This window comes from Culex quinquefasciatus, chromosome 3 (assembly GCF_015732765.1).
Source record: "Culex quinquefasciatus strain JHB chromosome 3, VPISU_Cqui_1.0_pri_paternal, whole genome shotgun sequence".
NCBI lineage: Eukaryota > Metazoa > Arthropoda > Insecta > Diptera > Culicidae > Culex > Culex quinquefasciatus.
This window is the reverse complement of record NC_051863.1, coordinates 8,121,682-8,137,471: the sequence shown is the minus strand read 5'-3', so window position 1 is coordinate 8,137,471 and position 15,790 is coordinate 8,121,682. Positions and strand designations below refer to the sequence as shown.

Sequence of the window (15,790 nt, the reverse complement as noted above, 5' to 3'; positions counted from 1 at the left end):
AAATTAAGTTGAAAAATCATAGACGAAACACATCTTCTCAGTTTGTAACTGTTGTCTCTTTTGACCAGAATAGTTTTGTTGAGTTTGCTTTTCTATAGAATGTCATAACTGTTGCAGAGGTTTAGTTCATCCCGTACTATGATGATCCCATTAAAGTCACGATCCCACGCTTAAAACCACGCCGCAGGCTCGTCACTTCAAACTGCCACGTATTAATCCCGACCCAGACGAAAACAACCCTCCCAACGCCCAGACGCAACGAGCCACTCCGTTATGGCCGCGCACTTTATTTGCTTTACGACGTCCCAGCTGAGCATTTTGTACTGGCTAGCCGAGTGTGTCCACAACTCCCCTTCCGGCTGGCCACGTGGTCACACAGTGCCGCGGCGCGCACTCGGTAGTAAATCACACCGTCATCTCTTTTATTTCCTGCAGGGGGCACTTCTTCCCTCGTTGCTCCCCGCTCTCCTTAACGGCGTGTTGAAATTTATGATCCGTTCGTGATTTGCCGGAAGGATGTCCGGAATTCTTATGGGGTTGAACGGACAACTTCAACTGCTAATACTAAAAATTTGTATTCAAGGTGTTACCCATCTGACGCCACACCCCCCCTCGGCGGCCACTCTGTCGTCATCGAAAAGGACTCTCTTTGATTGCCCATAACTTATAAAAGCTCTTTCGTTTCTTCCATCTCGTTGCAGTTCTGGTCAGCGTATGCGCCCTGCTCGTCACAGCACTTGGACGCCGTGCAGCTGACCTTAGAGCAGATAGACTTAATACGCAGATTAGTGAACCTGTACCCGCAGCACATGGCCCTGGTGACGACGGCGGACGGTAAGTTTAGTTGCATTTTTAATATTCAGTATGAAGCATGAGACTTCCTGAACTTTGTTTCATTTTGTTATTGTTTGAATAAAGTTATCAAATTGGAAATCACCCACATTATTTTGTCAGTTCAAATGAATTTTAACAATTGATTGAGTATCACATTTCATTGATTATTTCCATTCAACAGTAGCGGTGAAACTGCGTCACAAAATTATGTGTCACTTTTTTGGCTTCATCGTGAAATTTAATCTACTGAACAATAATATATGTGAAAACTATGTAGGCTTCTTTGGTAATATAATTAAAAGTTGGTTATTGGGCATGCATTACTTTGTTTTGTTTGCACCATCATTTTATTGGCTTCTTTAACAGAATAACAAAAAAGAAATTTCGTATAAATTTTCATAACGTCGACTTGTTTACTATTAAACCAAATCCAAGAAATTTAAATATTTTTCTTTTTCGATTTTAATAAACATTGCATGGTAACCGATTTTAAGCTCCTTGAATCGATTAAACAAGAAATGCTGAGTCCTTAAAAAAAACTCTCGACAAATTGATTGTTGATTATGTTTCACTAATACAATCGTTTTTTAAAATATCCAAGTATTAAAAAGATTTTTTTCCACGAAGAAAAACCCTTTTTGTGGTGCTGTACATTTAAATTCAACAAAAATTGAATATATATTAAATCAGACATGCTAAATATGATTTTAAACGCAGAAAAATACACTTCTAATTATTTTCAGTGCTTAGACTTCTGTTTCCTTGAAAATTTAGAAGTTTTTTTTAATATTTTTTTCCCTGATTTTTTGAACCGATTTTGACGGGGGGGGCGACATAAACTATTTGCACATAAATATTTGCAACGGCCTTATTTACTCTAAAAAAACTTAAAATATTTGTTACTGCAATATGAGTATCAAATGATCGTGTTTTGTCAAACATTCGAATGTCATAATTGTTTTTGAACATACTCAAAATTTTCACAATTTTTTTCGAAAAAGAAACATTCAAAATTACAGTTTTAGAAATTTATTTAAAAAAATCAATCATTTGATACTCACGCTGCGAAAAATTTGAGTATTTTCAAAAAAATGTTCCAAAACTTTCGAAATATATGAATAAATCCCGATCAGTTGATACCCATATTGTAAAAAACAGAAATTTTGAGCATTTTTTTTCGAAAATACTTAGATTTGTGAATGAATTTAATATTTTCAAAAAATGGTTTAACAACTTTTGAAATGTATGAAAAAATCCCAATCGGTTGATATCCAAATTGTAAAACTATACCTTTCTTTAGTAAGAAAGGCAAAAACTAAAATTATGATTGTTTTTTTTTTCGAGATTTAAAGTTACGTGAAAATGTTTAGTATTTTAAAAAAAAAATGCTTTATTCGAATTGTATACAAAAATTCCAACCATATGATACTTAAATTGAAAAAAACTGAAACATTGGGTTTTCCAAAAATACGTAGTTTTGTAAATTTTTAAAGTATTTCAAAAAATGTTTTTATTGAACTCGAAATGTATAAAAAAAATCCGATTATTTGATAACTATATTGCAAAAAACTTAAATTTTGAAAAAAATTCAAAAATATGTAGTTTTGTGAAAAATTGTGTTATGACTCTTGAAATGATTGAAAAAAATCCAATCTTTTGATACCTATGCTGTTAAAAAAATTAAAATTTTAATATATTTTTTTACAAAAATACGTAACAAATCATTATTTGTTTAAAAATACTGAAATGAAAGATAAAATAAAATTTACAGGCCGTTGCAAATATTTTTCTAAATTTATGTCAAAGCTCAGTCGAGACACGAGACACTCTTGGCGAGCGGGGGGGAGAAGTGGTATGATTTTCAGTGTGCAAATATTGTGTGTGCAGTTATGAATTTACCACCCCTCCTCCCCCCCCCCCTTTGTCAAACTTTCTCAGACCCCCCTCCCCCCCTAGAGCGTGACATACTTTATGGATGACGCACTATTTAGCATGTCTGAAACCGATAAAAAATATTTTATTTTTTGTGGAATTCCAATGTTCAGCACCGCAAAAAGTTTTTTTTTTCGGCGAATCTTTTCAATACTTGGATATTTGTATAAAACTTGTGATTTCAAAACTACTGAGCAGGTGTAAAATGCACTTGAAAGCACTTTTTTCATTTAACTGTTAAGGCATGCTATTTCATTTTTTTTTGCTTTTTTGTTGTTTTTGAAAATACAAAAAAAAAATCACCAAACTACGTATTTTCGAAAAAAAGCACTCAAAATAGCAGATTTCGAAACTTAAAAAAAATAACACTAAAATTTGGAGCACTTTTTTTTAAAAAAAAGGAGTTTTGGGAAAAATTTTAGTACTTTCAAAAAAAAATTAACAATTTTCGAAATGCATGCATAAATCCCGATCGGTTGATACCCAAATTGTAAAAAACTAAAATTATGAGTGTTTTTTTAAAGATCTGGTTTCGTGAAAATTTTGAGCATTTTCAAAAAAAATGTTACATTTGAAATTTATAAAAAAAATTCCAATTAAAAAAAATACTGGAACTATGGGTAATTTTTCAAAAATACCTAGTTTTCTGAATTTTTAACGTATTTTTTAAAAATGTTTTTATTACAATCGAAATGTATAAAAATTCTGATTATCCAATACCCATATTATGGAAAAAAAAATAAATTTGAGATTTTTTTTTTCAAAAATACGTAGTTTTTTTCAATGTTTTCAAGAAATTGTATTATGACTTTTTAAATGTTTGGAAAAATCTCCATCGTTAAATACCCATACTGTTAAAAAAAGTAAAATTTAAATATTATTTTTTTCAAAAATACGTAGTTTTGTGAAAATTTTAAGTATTTTAAAAATATTACATTCGAAATGTATTTTATTACAAAACTTAATTTATTGTTTAAAAATTCTGAAATTAAAAATAAAATAAAAATAATACGGCCGTTGCAAATATTTTTCAAAGTCAATGTCGTCCCCCTTTCAAAATTGGTCTGAAAAATCAGGGACAAAAATTTTCGGAAAAACATTCCCAAATATTCTTAACTCGGTATCAAACGATTTCTTTTAAAAAAGACTCTTAAACAGTGAAAATGGATGCAAAATTTAGGATCTTTTGAGAACCATATTGAAAATAATGAAAATTTGAATGTTATAAAAACGGTGTTTTGTTTAAATGACCAGTAAAAATACGTTCAAAATTTCAAATCGGCTGATTATAAAAATTATAAATTTTTTAGTATTTTCTACAAAAAACGGTATTTTGTGAAAATAATGGTATTTCTTAAGAGAAATTTAAAACAGTGAAAATGCATCCAAAATTTTGAATCGTTTGCTTCTCATATTGCAAATTATGAAAATTTGAGTATTTTCGAAAGAATACGTTATTTTATAAAAAAAAATAGTTTATTTTTTCAACGGTGAAAATAAATTCAAAGTTTCGAATCGTTTGATACCCATATTGCAAATGAATTTGGGTTATTTCGAAAAATGCAATATTTTGTAATTTTTTCATGTATGTATGTTTTAAAACTACGTTATCAAAAAATATTTTCATGGTGAAACTGTGAGGAATTTAACATGATATTGATAGATTAATTCAATTCAAGAAAGATTTTAAAATAAGTTCTCGTCCGTTATCGTTGATAAGATTGTCGTCGATAAGATTGTCATCGATAAGATTATCGTCGATAAGATTACCTTCGATAAGAATATCGTCGATAAGATTATCGTCATTAAATTTATCGTCGATAAGATTATCGTCGATAAGATTATCGTCGATAAATTGTCATCAATAAGATTATCGTCGATAAGGTATTGTCGATAAAATTATCGTCGTTAAGATTATCGTCGATAATATTGTCATCGATAAGATTATCTTCGATAAGATCACTGTCGATTAGATTATCGTCGTTAAGATTATCGTCGTTAAGATTATCGTCGTTAAGATTATCGTCGATAAGATTTTCGTCGATAGGATTATCGTTGATAAGATTATCTTCGATAAGATTAATTTTTTTGTCAGTACTTTCTAAAAATTGAGGGACATTATTTTGAAAATTCTAGGTAAACAATTTTTCTCATAGTTCAATAATTCCCATCGTCCCTCCCCCAGGCATCGAGGAGAGCCACCGCTCCGGCAAGCTGGCCAGCCTGATCGGCATCGAGGGCGGCCACTCGATCGGCACCAGCCTCGGCGTGCTGCGGACCTTCTACCAGCTGGGTGCGCGCTATCTCACCCTAACGCACACGTGCAACACGCCGTGGGCGGACTGCTGCAAAGTTGATGAACCGGGCCGGGTGCCCCACATCGGCGGCCTGTCCCACTTTGGCACGCTGGTGGTCACCGAGATGAACCGGCTCGGGATGATCGTGGACCTGTCGCACGTGTCAGTGCCCACGATGCTGGACGCGTTGGCCACCTCCAAGGCGCCGGTCATCTTTTCCCACTCGTCGGCCCACGCCATCTGCAACAGTTCGCGGAACGTGCCCGACCACGTGCTGAAACGATTGGTGAGTTAAGCTTAATTCAAATTTGTCAATTTGCCATCTGTCCAAACACACATTTTCAAATTTCAAACATTTTCATCAACTTCAAGCTGTTGCTGTTATTGGGCGACAGTCGGATCCACTTCCGATCAACATCAAACGGGTCGCGGGTCAAAATTGTTGTTTGCTCACTGCACCCAGAGATGAAATGGCCCCACCGCCACCGCAACAGTCGGGGGAGAGTTCATATCATAATTTTGACCGCGTGCTGTTTGAACAGCAACCAATTAGCATAATTTGATGAAAATTTCCCCTCAGCATCAGCGCCGGGATGCGAGCTTTGACATTATCAACCGAAGGCAAACTAATTAAATTCCGCTGGCATTTTTCACCCCGGTCCGGAATGGGGGGAGGGGGGAGACCCCCAATCGGAACGATATACACCGGACGAGACCTCTCTATCTTTCCGGTCGTCGTCGGTCGTCCAACTGTTACCGCAAAACCGGGGTGTCTTCCATGCGGAGAGTTGTCCGAAGCTTCGAAATTAATGCTAAATGGTATTTTGCCTCTTCTTCTTCTTCTCCTACTGCTACTTCCTTGTCAACACACTGCACCCCAACCCACGTGGGACTGAATCAACATTGGCTCAACAACGACAACAACTTGACCGGCGACGACGACGCTACTCTTGGTCACACATGGGAATCAACGATGACCTGACCTGCCCTGGCTGCTGCTGGACGACCACAACTTGCTGGCCACTTTTGCTGATGCCGGACAACACCAACCAACCCACCACAGTCGGCCAACGGTGGTCTGGTGATGGTTGCATTCTACCCACATTTCGTTAGTTGTGGCGAGAAGGCAACCCTCAAGGATGTTGTCGGTAAGTTTAATTTATATTAAATTCTCCTGGCTGCGCCGCAACGAAGCATCAGCAACGTTCCCTTCGGTCGACTTCCTGCGTCTTGTGGCTTGGTTGCCGCTCTCTCTCTCTCGGTTATGATGGGTACCGTCGAGTGGGGTGATGATGACATGAATCTATCAGGACTCATGCTCGATCATAATCTTCATTGAAGTTGATAAATCTTTAGAAAATAACTGTATTTCAAAGTCGCCAACCACTACAGTAGTCTACAAACAACAAAAGTTTTCCCTTTAGCTTCGATGGCCGGTTGTATGACCTAGAAAATGCTGCGGACAGCAGTATAGTTGCCTTCGAACGGACATCGGATGAGCGAACGGATAACCTTCCAGACTTCGTCAACGTTTAGATTAGATAGTTATTCCTTTTTTGATTATTCGAAAATATTATTCGAAGAAATTTTTAGATCATATCAATAACTATTATTTACATTTCACAACTTTCATAAGTTTTCAGAACACCTTGATGTGAAAATATATTTTCTGCAGAACGTTTGAAATAGATAATTTTTCATAGGGTCCCATGGCCTAATCAAATATGGTAGACTTACATATTTAATAGAACGAATACGGATCACATCTTTTCTTTGTATTACGCAGAACGTGATTCAAATTAATAATACAAACCCACTCGTGAAGAGCAACTCAAAACTCAACATCCAATAAATGTTAATTGAAGTCTAAAATTTTAAACTAAAATTTTAGGATTTTAGCGCCGCATATGGGGGATGCAAAACAGAGGCGTGCATAACTGAAGCACAGAGCTTTTGGGATTTTGACTATATGGGAGACATTGGCTATAACCGAATGAAAAATCATGCAAACATCAAAAAAGTGTTTTGAATTCGGGATGATGGCAGCTATCCATTGTAATTATAGCTACATGATAATTTTAACCAAAATATAAGTATTTTTCGTGTATTTTGAAAGTGCAATTTTTTACTCTAAAAACCCAAAAATATTTTTTGTTACAATATGGATATAAAATTGTCGTTTTTGTCAAACATTTCAAATGTGTTACAATTTTTTTGAAAATATTGTAAATTTTCACAAAACTACTTAAATTTAGTGTTTTTGAAAAAATACTCAACATTTGATTTTTTTTTTTTTTTGCAATATTGATATCAAGTGATTGTTATTTTTCTAAAAAAAATTCGAATGAAATATAACCATTTTTTGAATAAACTCAATATTTTCACAAAACTACATATTTTCGAAAAAATACTCGAAACTTCAGTATTTTGCAATATGGGTATCAAATCATCGGGACTTTTTCATACATTTAGAATGTAATAACAACATTTTTTTTTTTAATTATGAAAATTTTCACAAAACTACATATTTTCGAAAAAAATACTCGTAATTTAATTTCTTTGCAAAACTGGTTTCAAATGATTGGAATTTTTTCGTACATTTCGAATGTGGTAACATCATTTTTTGAATACACTCAATGATTTTACAAAACTACGTGTTTCCAAAAATATACTCAAAACTTTAGTATTTTGCAATATGGTAATCAAATAATCGGGACTTTATCATACATTTGGAATGTTAAAACAGCATTTCAAAAAAATCATAATTTTCATAAAACTACGTATTTTTGAAAAAAAAACTCAAAATTTCAGATTTTCACAATATGGGAATAAAATGATCGGATTTTTTCATACATTTCGAATGTAATAACAACCTTTTATGAAAATACTCTAAATTTTCACAAAACTACGTATTTTCGAAAATAAGCAACCCAAATTTCATCGGAATTTTTCAAACATTTCAAATGCAATCATTGTTATTAAAGAAAACGTAGTTTTGTGAAAATATTGAGTATTTTCAAAACAAAATGTTATAGCTTTCGAAATTTATTACAATATCTCGATCATTTGATACCCATATTGGGAAAAACGGAAATTTTGAGCATTTTTTCGAAAATGCGCAGTTTTGTGAAAAATTTGAGTATTTAAAAAAAATGTTACAACTTTCGAAATGAATGGAAAAATCCCGATCATTTGATATCCATGTTGTAAAAAAAACTGAAATTTTCGGTGTTGTTTTTTTTTTCGAAAATATGTAGGTTTGTTAAAATCTTGTGCTTAAAAAAATTGACTATATTCGAAATGTATGAAATAATCCCAATTATTTGATAGCCATATTGAAAAAAACTGAAACTTTGAGTATTTTAAAGAATAACAGAAGTTTTGTGAAAAATTTGTGCATTTTCAAAAAAAAAATCTATAGCTTTCGAATTTTTTGAAATATCTCGATCATTTGATACCCATATTGTGTAAAACTGAAATTTTGAGCATTTTTTCGAAAAAATATGGTTTTGAGAATAATTTGAGTATTTAAAAAAAATGTTACAATTTTCGAAATGCATGAAAAACTTCCGTTCGTTTTATCGTTTTGTATCCATATTGTAAAAAACTGAAATTTTGAGAGTAATTTTTTTCGGAAATACGTAGTTTTGTGAAAATTTTGCACAGAAAAAAATCAATTCTCGTAATCGTGAGAACCACGAAGGAATTTTTTCATGAATATGGTGCATTTGCACCATAAACGTGAATATATTCCTTCGTGGTTCTCGCATTCGTAAATGGAATTCACGATTTCGAGGAATGGTTTTTTTCGGTGTGTCTTTTCAAAAATATGATAATATATATTTTAAAAACTGCTACAAGATTTTGTAAATTGTGACGAGTTTAGACAAAATTAATTTTTTTTTCAAACATTTAAGCCAAAAATTTGGACTAGTTTTTGAAAGGGGCACAAAACAGTCGCAATAAATGAATTTTTTAGTACCCTTAAGGGTTCGTTCAAAAATTACGTCCATGAATAGGGAGAGGGGGTCTGGGGTTTGTGACAGCCCATGTTAAAGGTATAGGAAAAGTGCGTGACAGGGGAGGGGGGGGGGGTGGTCTGAAATCCCGAAAATCTGTGGACGTAATATTTGACCAAACCCTAAACATATTTTAAAATTGGTTCTTTGATCAAATTATAGCAATCCATAATCAGTATTTTTGATTTTTCGGTTTTTTAAATGTCTTATTTTAATTGTGGGATTTGTTTTAAGCTCTTTGAGCTATTTTTAGGAGAGCTATTCTTTCATGAAGCATATTTAAATTTGGAATTCTTATCGAAAACTTAACCTTTAAATGCCTGAAATTGTGATTTTATCACAATTAAAAAAATCACGTGTACCAGATTTTCAACATTATAAACTCAAGCGTTAAAACCATCTTTTGAGTAGCCTAAGACATATAAAAAAAACAATAAAAATTCAATGGTTAATCAAGACACATATTTTTGAATATTTACATGTCTTTTTTGTATGAACAGCTTGCAATGCCTGGTATGAAAATGGATCAAGCAAAAAAAAAAATGCGAAATTGTAGCGAAGCATCAGAATGACTTTTATTAAATGTTGATCAAGGAGCCAAAACATAAATCTTCTAATTATGGAAATTGCACGAGAAAAGCTTTTATTAAGGTTAGCAATTAACTTCCTTTTTTGATTTCCAAGTAAATAATAGTAAAAATATACAAATAAATAAATTATCACATTCTATTGAACACAGTATTTCTAATGATTAAAATATTCATCAACGTGTAAATTTATTTTTTTAAGATTTTAATGCTATAGAAAAATCCAGTTTTTTCTGCTTTTTGGAACCCAAGTTGCTAAGAAACAACATTTCAAATTTAATTCGCAATAACTGTAAAAAAAAATTAAAAAAAAAAATCATTTAACCCCACCCACAACAAACCCTTAAGGCTAATGAATTTCAATAAAACTTTCCATCCCATCCACCGCGGTTGAAGTAATTATATTCCGTTCAACCCGAGCATGGGTAAATAACAAGAGAAATGCGTAATAATACCTTTCTCTGGTATCAATACCAAATTTTGGTATTCCTGGACCCTTAAAAAATTGTCTTAAGGATTATGCAAGAGCAAAATGTGGTATCATACCAATTTAAGGTATTGTTTTGATATTGCAAAATTGCAGAATTTGTCAATGGTAGAACACCACATTTTGGTATTATTTTGGTATTAAAGTGTTTTACCAAATTCCTCTGAAACTATGGGAAAATTTTGACCAATTTTGACAAAATAATTAATTTTGCGCTAAAATGATGTCTCAAAGCGAAGGCTTTCATTGAAAACCGGAAATTTCAAACTTGATTTTAAACATTTTTGATATACCCCCTACAGAAATGACTTGAAATTGTGGAAAATTTTCTAAGTCAGGATGGCACATTTTGGTATTATTTTGGTATTAAAGTGTTTTATCAAATTCCTTTGAAACTATGGGAAAATTTTGACCAATTTTGACAAAATAATTATTATTGCGCTAAAACGAGGTCTCAAAGCGAATGCTTTCATTGAAAACCGGAAATATCAAACTTGATTTTAAACATTTTTGATATACCCCCTACAGAAATGACTTGACATTGTGGAAACATTTCTAATTCAGGATGCCACATTTTGGTATTATTTTGGTATTGAAAGGTTTCATCAATTTTCTCTGAAACTATGGATTTTTTTTAAATTTTTGACGAGATAATTAATTTTGCGCTAAAATGACTTGAAACCCAAAAATGTTAAAGCTGATTTAAATTTTTTTAGGATATACCCACTAATATTTTTTTCAAAAACGTTGAAAATTTTCTAAGTTGGGATAACCAAATACTTTGAAAAACGAGTCAATCAACAGATTATTGAATTTTGGTGAATTTCAATCCAGTTTCATTTTAATAATACTTATTTTTCAATCTTGTTATTTTTCAGAAGCTTCAAGAACTTCAAGTACAGCCGTTCATCAATGACAAATGCATTCGGTGTGGTGAAGAATATCACTAAAAACAACATGGAATCATCAGGTGAGTAGATTTGGTTGTTGCATAAGGATCATTTACGTTTTTTTCACTAACTGCAACTGCTGCACTAAAAATGGTATGAAAATAGCAAATTTTGGTATTACTTGTGCAAATACCAGCGACCAAAATGTGCTCTTGGTTGCCCAGTAATAGATGGTAAAATTCCATGAAATCAAACCAATATCATGTTTGTGGAAGACCACAGGAATACCAAAATATGATTTTCCAAGGGCGCGGGAATACCTAAAATTAAAACCATGACAATACCAAGTTTTGGTATTCAAGCAATGTTCAAAAATCCAGAAGACCTCAACTTGGTATTGAAATGATTTTATTTTGTGGTATTATTTTACCCTTGGAATAACATGGTATGGTATTGTTGTGCCCTTCCACATACAAGCTTTTGGTATGATTTCATGGTATTTTACCATCTATTACTGGGCAACCAAGGGCACATTTTGGTCGCTGTTATTTGCCCAAGTAATACCAAAATTTGGTATTCCCGTGTTATTTACCCCTGCTCGGGAATCCAACCTCCACCCACGCTCAACTGCAAGCTTTAAACCGGGGGGCGCTCCCGCAAGCATCGATGCGAAAGCTTGAAAAGGAATACTCAAATAAATTACCATGATTGGCACTTTTTTGCACGCGGACTCCCCAGCTCGTCTTGCTTCGAGCACTCTTTTCGGGAAAAAGGGGTAATTCTGTCTACGACTTTCTATTCCATTTTGGGCAGAAACCAAAAAAAAAAAAAAAGAGTGCAGAATGTAAATCAAACGACCAACGACTCTGACGCCGGCGTTTGATCTTAAATCGTGCGTTTTTACGATTTTCGCTTCCGATAACCCTTGAATGGCCGGGGGGCCTACGAGAATTTCCAAAACGCTACCCTGTTTGAGCAGCCAAAGGTTGTTCGCGCGCACAGGGGAAAATTTTATCCCACTTTTCAGAGCCAAAAACGGCACGCTTTTCTCGCCATTCGAAAGCTGTGAAAGAAGAAGCGCCCGCATCGAAATTAGTTGCAAAATGCGAGCGAAGATTAATTGCAAACCAATCCACTCAGAGAGAAAAAAAAGTACCAACACCCACAGCAGCGCTTTGATGCTGTGAATTTTGCCAAAGGGGTTGGGGTGGTGGTTGGTGGAAAGCGCTGCCGGGTTATCTGGTTTTCTTTTCAGAGTGTACCGAGAACAGAGTTGAACTGAGAAGATTTTCGAGGGAAAATTACTGAACTTAAAGTTTGTTGGAGCGTTAATCATGTTTATGGTGCGGGAGTTTTGTAAATAGTTTGAATACAAATTAGTGCAGTTTGTGCAGCTTTGCGTATATTTCAGTAGGTTGGTAGAAACGTTTGTGGTGCAGGTTTCATGTGCAACAGTATATTATAATAATAGAACCTAAAGCTAAAATATTAAAATTGTAATTACAACTGCTATTGTTACTTATTTGAATTAGCAAAACAATAAAATAGGACGCACATTCAATAAAGAATTTTCTACAATGTATATTTTTATTTTGGAAAAATATAGCTATGATAAGTCCTCTTATCGTTTAGAATAAAAAAAAATGAAACTTTTTTATAAATGAATAAATTTGTTTCCTGACACAATAACCTTGGTTTTTAAGATATTTTAAAATTCTGTTATCAGCCTTTGCCTGGGATGGGAAAATGAAATGAAAATTATAGTTACAGTAAAAGAGATTAATCGATTTATTTTTTATGAAGCGAATGTAATAAACTTAAAACAGTTTACTAAACTAAAAAGGCTTTTGTCAAGGGTTTCCAACTAGACCCTGGCAAGTAATTGTTGATTACCACAAAGGCAACACTGGAATTTCAGTTTTGCACAGAGAAAAAAATCATGGTAAAATTACATCTGGGAAGGGGTACATCTTTTATGTCAGAAAAAATGTGTAATTTTACCTCTGAAAATGTGTAATGTTACCACTTTTCTGTTGTACTGTCGCTAATCACCTTTCTTTTGCGTCTAAGACAGCTAAAATTGGATGAAATTACGCGGAGATATGATTTTCTGAAAAAAATAGTTTTTGTGAAAAACTACGAAAATAACCATTTTTTGAACCACCCAAGAACGATGTAGGTCACCCTAATGGCCGAACAAAAAAATACGAGTCTAATTATTTTGGCCAAGGAACGCCCAGAAAAATTTTGACTCAGATCAGAGAACTTTTTTTTCGGTTTAGGCTCTTTTTAAATAAAATAGCTGTATGATTCTATCGCCGATAACGAGCGATAACTAATATTTAATATATTTCAAAATTGATAATTTAATAATATGTGGAATTTTCAAGCTTCATTTAAGTAGATATTTTTTGATAATATTGTAATTTCAAAGAATAAATACTTCAAAAAGTCCACAAAATATCGTACTAAGTACTCAATTTTTTTTAACTCACAATGTAGGTATTAAGCGATTTGAAATTTTGCATGTATTTTAACTGCTTTATAGTTTTTTGAATGAAATAATAAAATTTCCACGACATACCGTATTTTCTCGAAAATACTTAACTTTTTGTAATTCGCAGCATGGGTATCAAACGACTCGAAATTTTTCATGCATTTTCACTGTTTCAAAGATTTTTGAATGAAATTCTCAAATTTTCACAAAATACCATATTTTCTCGAAAATACTCATTTTTTATAATTTGCGATGGGTAATTCTCTACCAACTCACACGAAATCGGGAAAAGTTGCCCCGACCCCTCTTCGATCTGCGTGAAACTTTGTCCTAAGGGTTAACTTTTGTCCCTGATCACGAATCCGAGGTCCGTTTTTTTGATATCTCGTGACGGAGGGGCGGTACGACCCCTTCCATTTTTGAACATGCGAAAAAAGAGGTGTTTTTCAATAATTTGCAGCCTGAAACGGTGATGAGATAGAAATTTGGTGTCAAAGGGACTTTTATGTAAAATTAGACGCCCGATTTGATGGCGTACTCAGAATTCCGAAAAAACGTATTTTTCATCGAAAAAAACACTAAAAAAGTTTTAAAAATTCTCCCATTTTCCGTTACTCGACTGTAAAAATTTTTGGAACGTGTCATTTTATGGGAAATTTAATGTACTTTTCGAATCTACATTGACCCGGAAGGGTCATTTTTTCATTTAGAAAAAAAAATTTCATTTTAAAATTTCGTGTTTTTTCTAGCTTTGAAGGGTTATTTTTTAGAATGTTAAAATGTTCTACAAAATTGTAGAGCAGACAATTACAAAAATTTTGATATATAGACATAAGGAGTTTGCTTATTAACATCACGAGTTATCGCGATTTTACGGAAAAAGTTACTTTTTGCGTTTGAGCAATTCCAGCCCAAAACAGGAATTTTTCAGGTACTTTTTTCTCGACCCTCTCCAATTTCAATGAAACTTTGTAGACATGTTATCCTACGCTTATATAAGCCATTTTTGTGTATATGGAGCCAGTTCCACACGATAATGACATTTGAGAAGGGCGTAAGTGTTTTAAATATTTTTGTAATTCGGAATTTAAATATTTCTGTATCTCGAAGCCGTTGCGTCGTATCAAAAAGTGGTCAAAGACAAACTTGTAGGAAATTTGACGGGCTTTTCGATAAAAATACACTGAAAGAAAAAAACACCCAACTTTTATGAGATTTTTTGATTTTTAAGTCAAATTTGAGGGGGAGCCCACGATTTTTTTTCGTTCACCTCACCTCACAAAAATACAAAAATCATTTACTGAAACTTTTTTTTGAAAAGTGCTCTAAACGTCAAAATTTTCAAAAACCGAATACGGGAATCGATTCTCCAGACAATTTTACATAAAAGTCTCCATATTGACCATTGTCCTAAGTCCAATCCTTGTAAAGTTACAGCGGTTTTAAAAATAAAAATGTTGAAAAAATAGGTTTTTTGATGGTTTTTGGCAATTTCTATATGACAGACTTGATTTTTCAGTCTCGTAAATATTTTTACCGGAAAGCTCGTCAAATTTCCCATAAGTTTGTCTTTGACAACATTTAAATTGGATGTATGAGCTTGCAGATATAAGCTAATTACATTGTTCATAATTGAAAACATCATATTTTTTCAGTGTAGTATAGTAACCTGGATAGTAAATTAGCTTATATCTGTAAGCCCATACATCCAATTGAAATGTGAACCATTCTAGAACGATGTAGGTCACCCTAATGGCCAAACAAAAAAATACGAGTCTAATTATTTTGGCCAAGGAACGCCCAGAAAATTTTTGACCCGGATCGGAGAATTTTTTTTTCGGTTTAGGCTCTTCTAAAATGAAATAGCTGTATAATTTTATCGCCGATAATAAACGATAACTAATATTTAACACTGGTAGCACCAACGGGTTCAAAACTTACGCGAAGCACCAAGGGGGTCAAAAAGTTGGAAATACAACTTCATCCGGCTGTATCTCGGTGAAAACTGAACCGATTTGGATTATTCTTGTTGCATTCGATCCGGAAGGATGTCACTTACAACAAGGTTGATCCAAAACAGATGCGTCTACCCTAAGTTACAATGAAAAAGGCATTTCCAACTTTTTTCCCAAGGGTTCCAAGAGCCGGTGTAAATGCATTTCCAACTTTTTTGACCCCGTTGGAGCTACAAGTGTTAATATATTTCTAACATTGACTAAAACCATCAAAAATATGTTGAATTTTCAA

At 33.3% G+C, this 15,790-nt stretch overlaps 1 protein-coding gene across 2 annotated transcripts in view; it reads left to right on the top strand.

Annotated features, from left to right (window-relative positions):
* The window catches only part of LOC6045490 (dipeptidase 1), a 416,070-nt gene that overhangs the window by 385,494 nt on the left and 14,786 nt on the right, over nucleotides 1-15,790 (top strand). For both annotated transcript variants that reach the window (XM_038259115.1, XM_038259116.1), the window contains 3 exons: nucleotides 702-834; nucleotides 4,952-5,349; nucleotides 6,127-6,211. In XM_038259115.1, coding sequence (XP_038115043.1) covers nucleotides 702-834; nucleotides 4,952-5,349; nucleotides 6,127-6,211 — 616 coding nt within the window. The remainder of the gene's footprint in view (nucleotides 1-701; nucleotides 835-4,951; nucleotides 5,350-6,126; nucleotides 6,212-15,790) is intronic.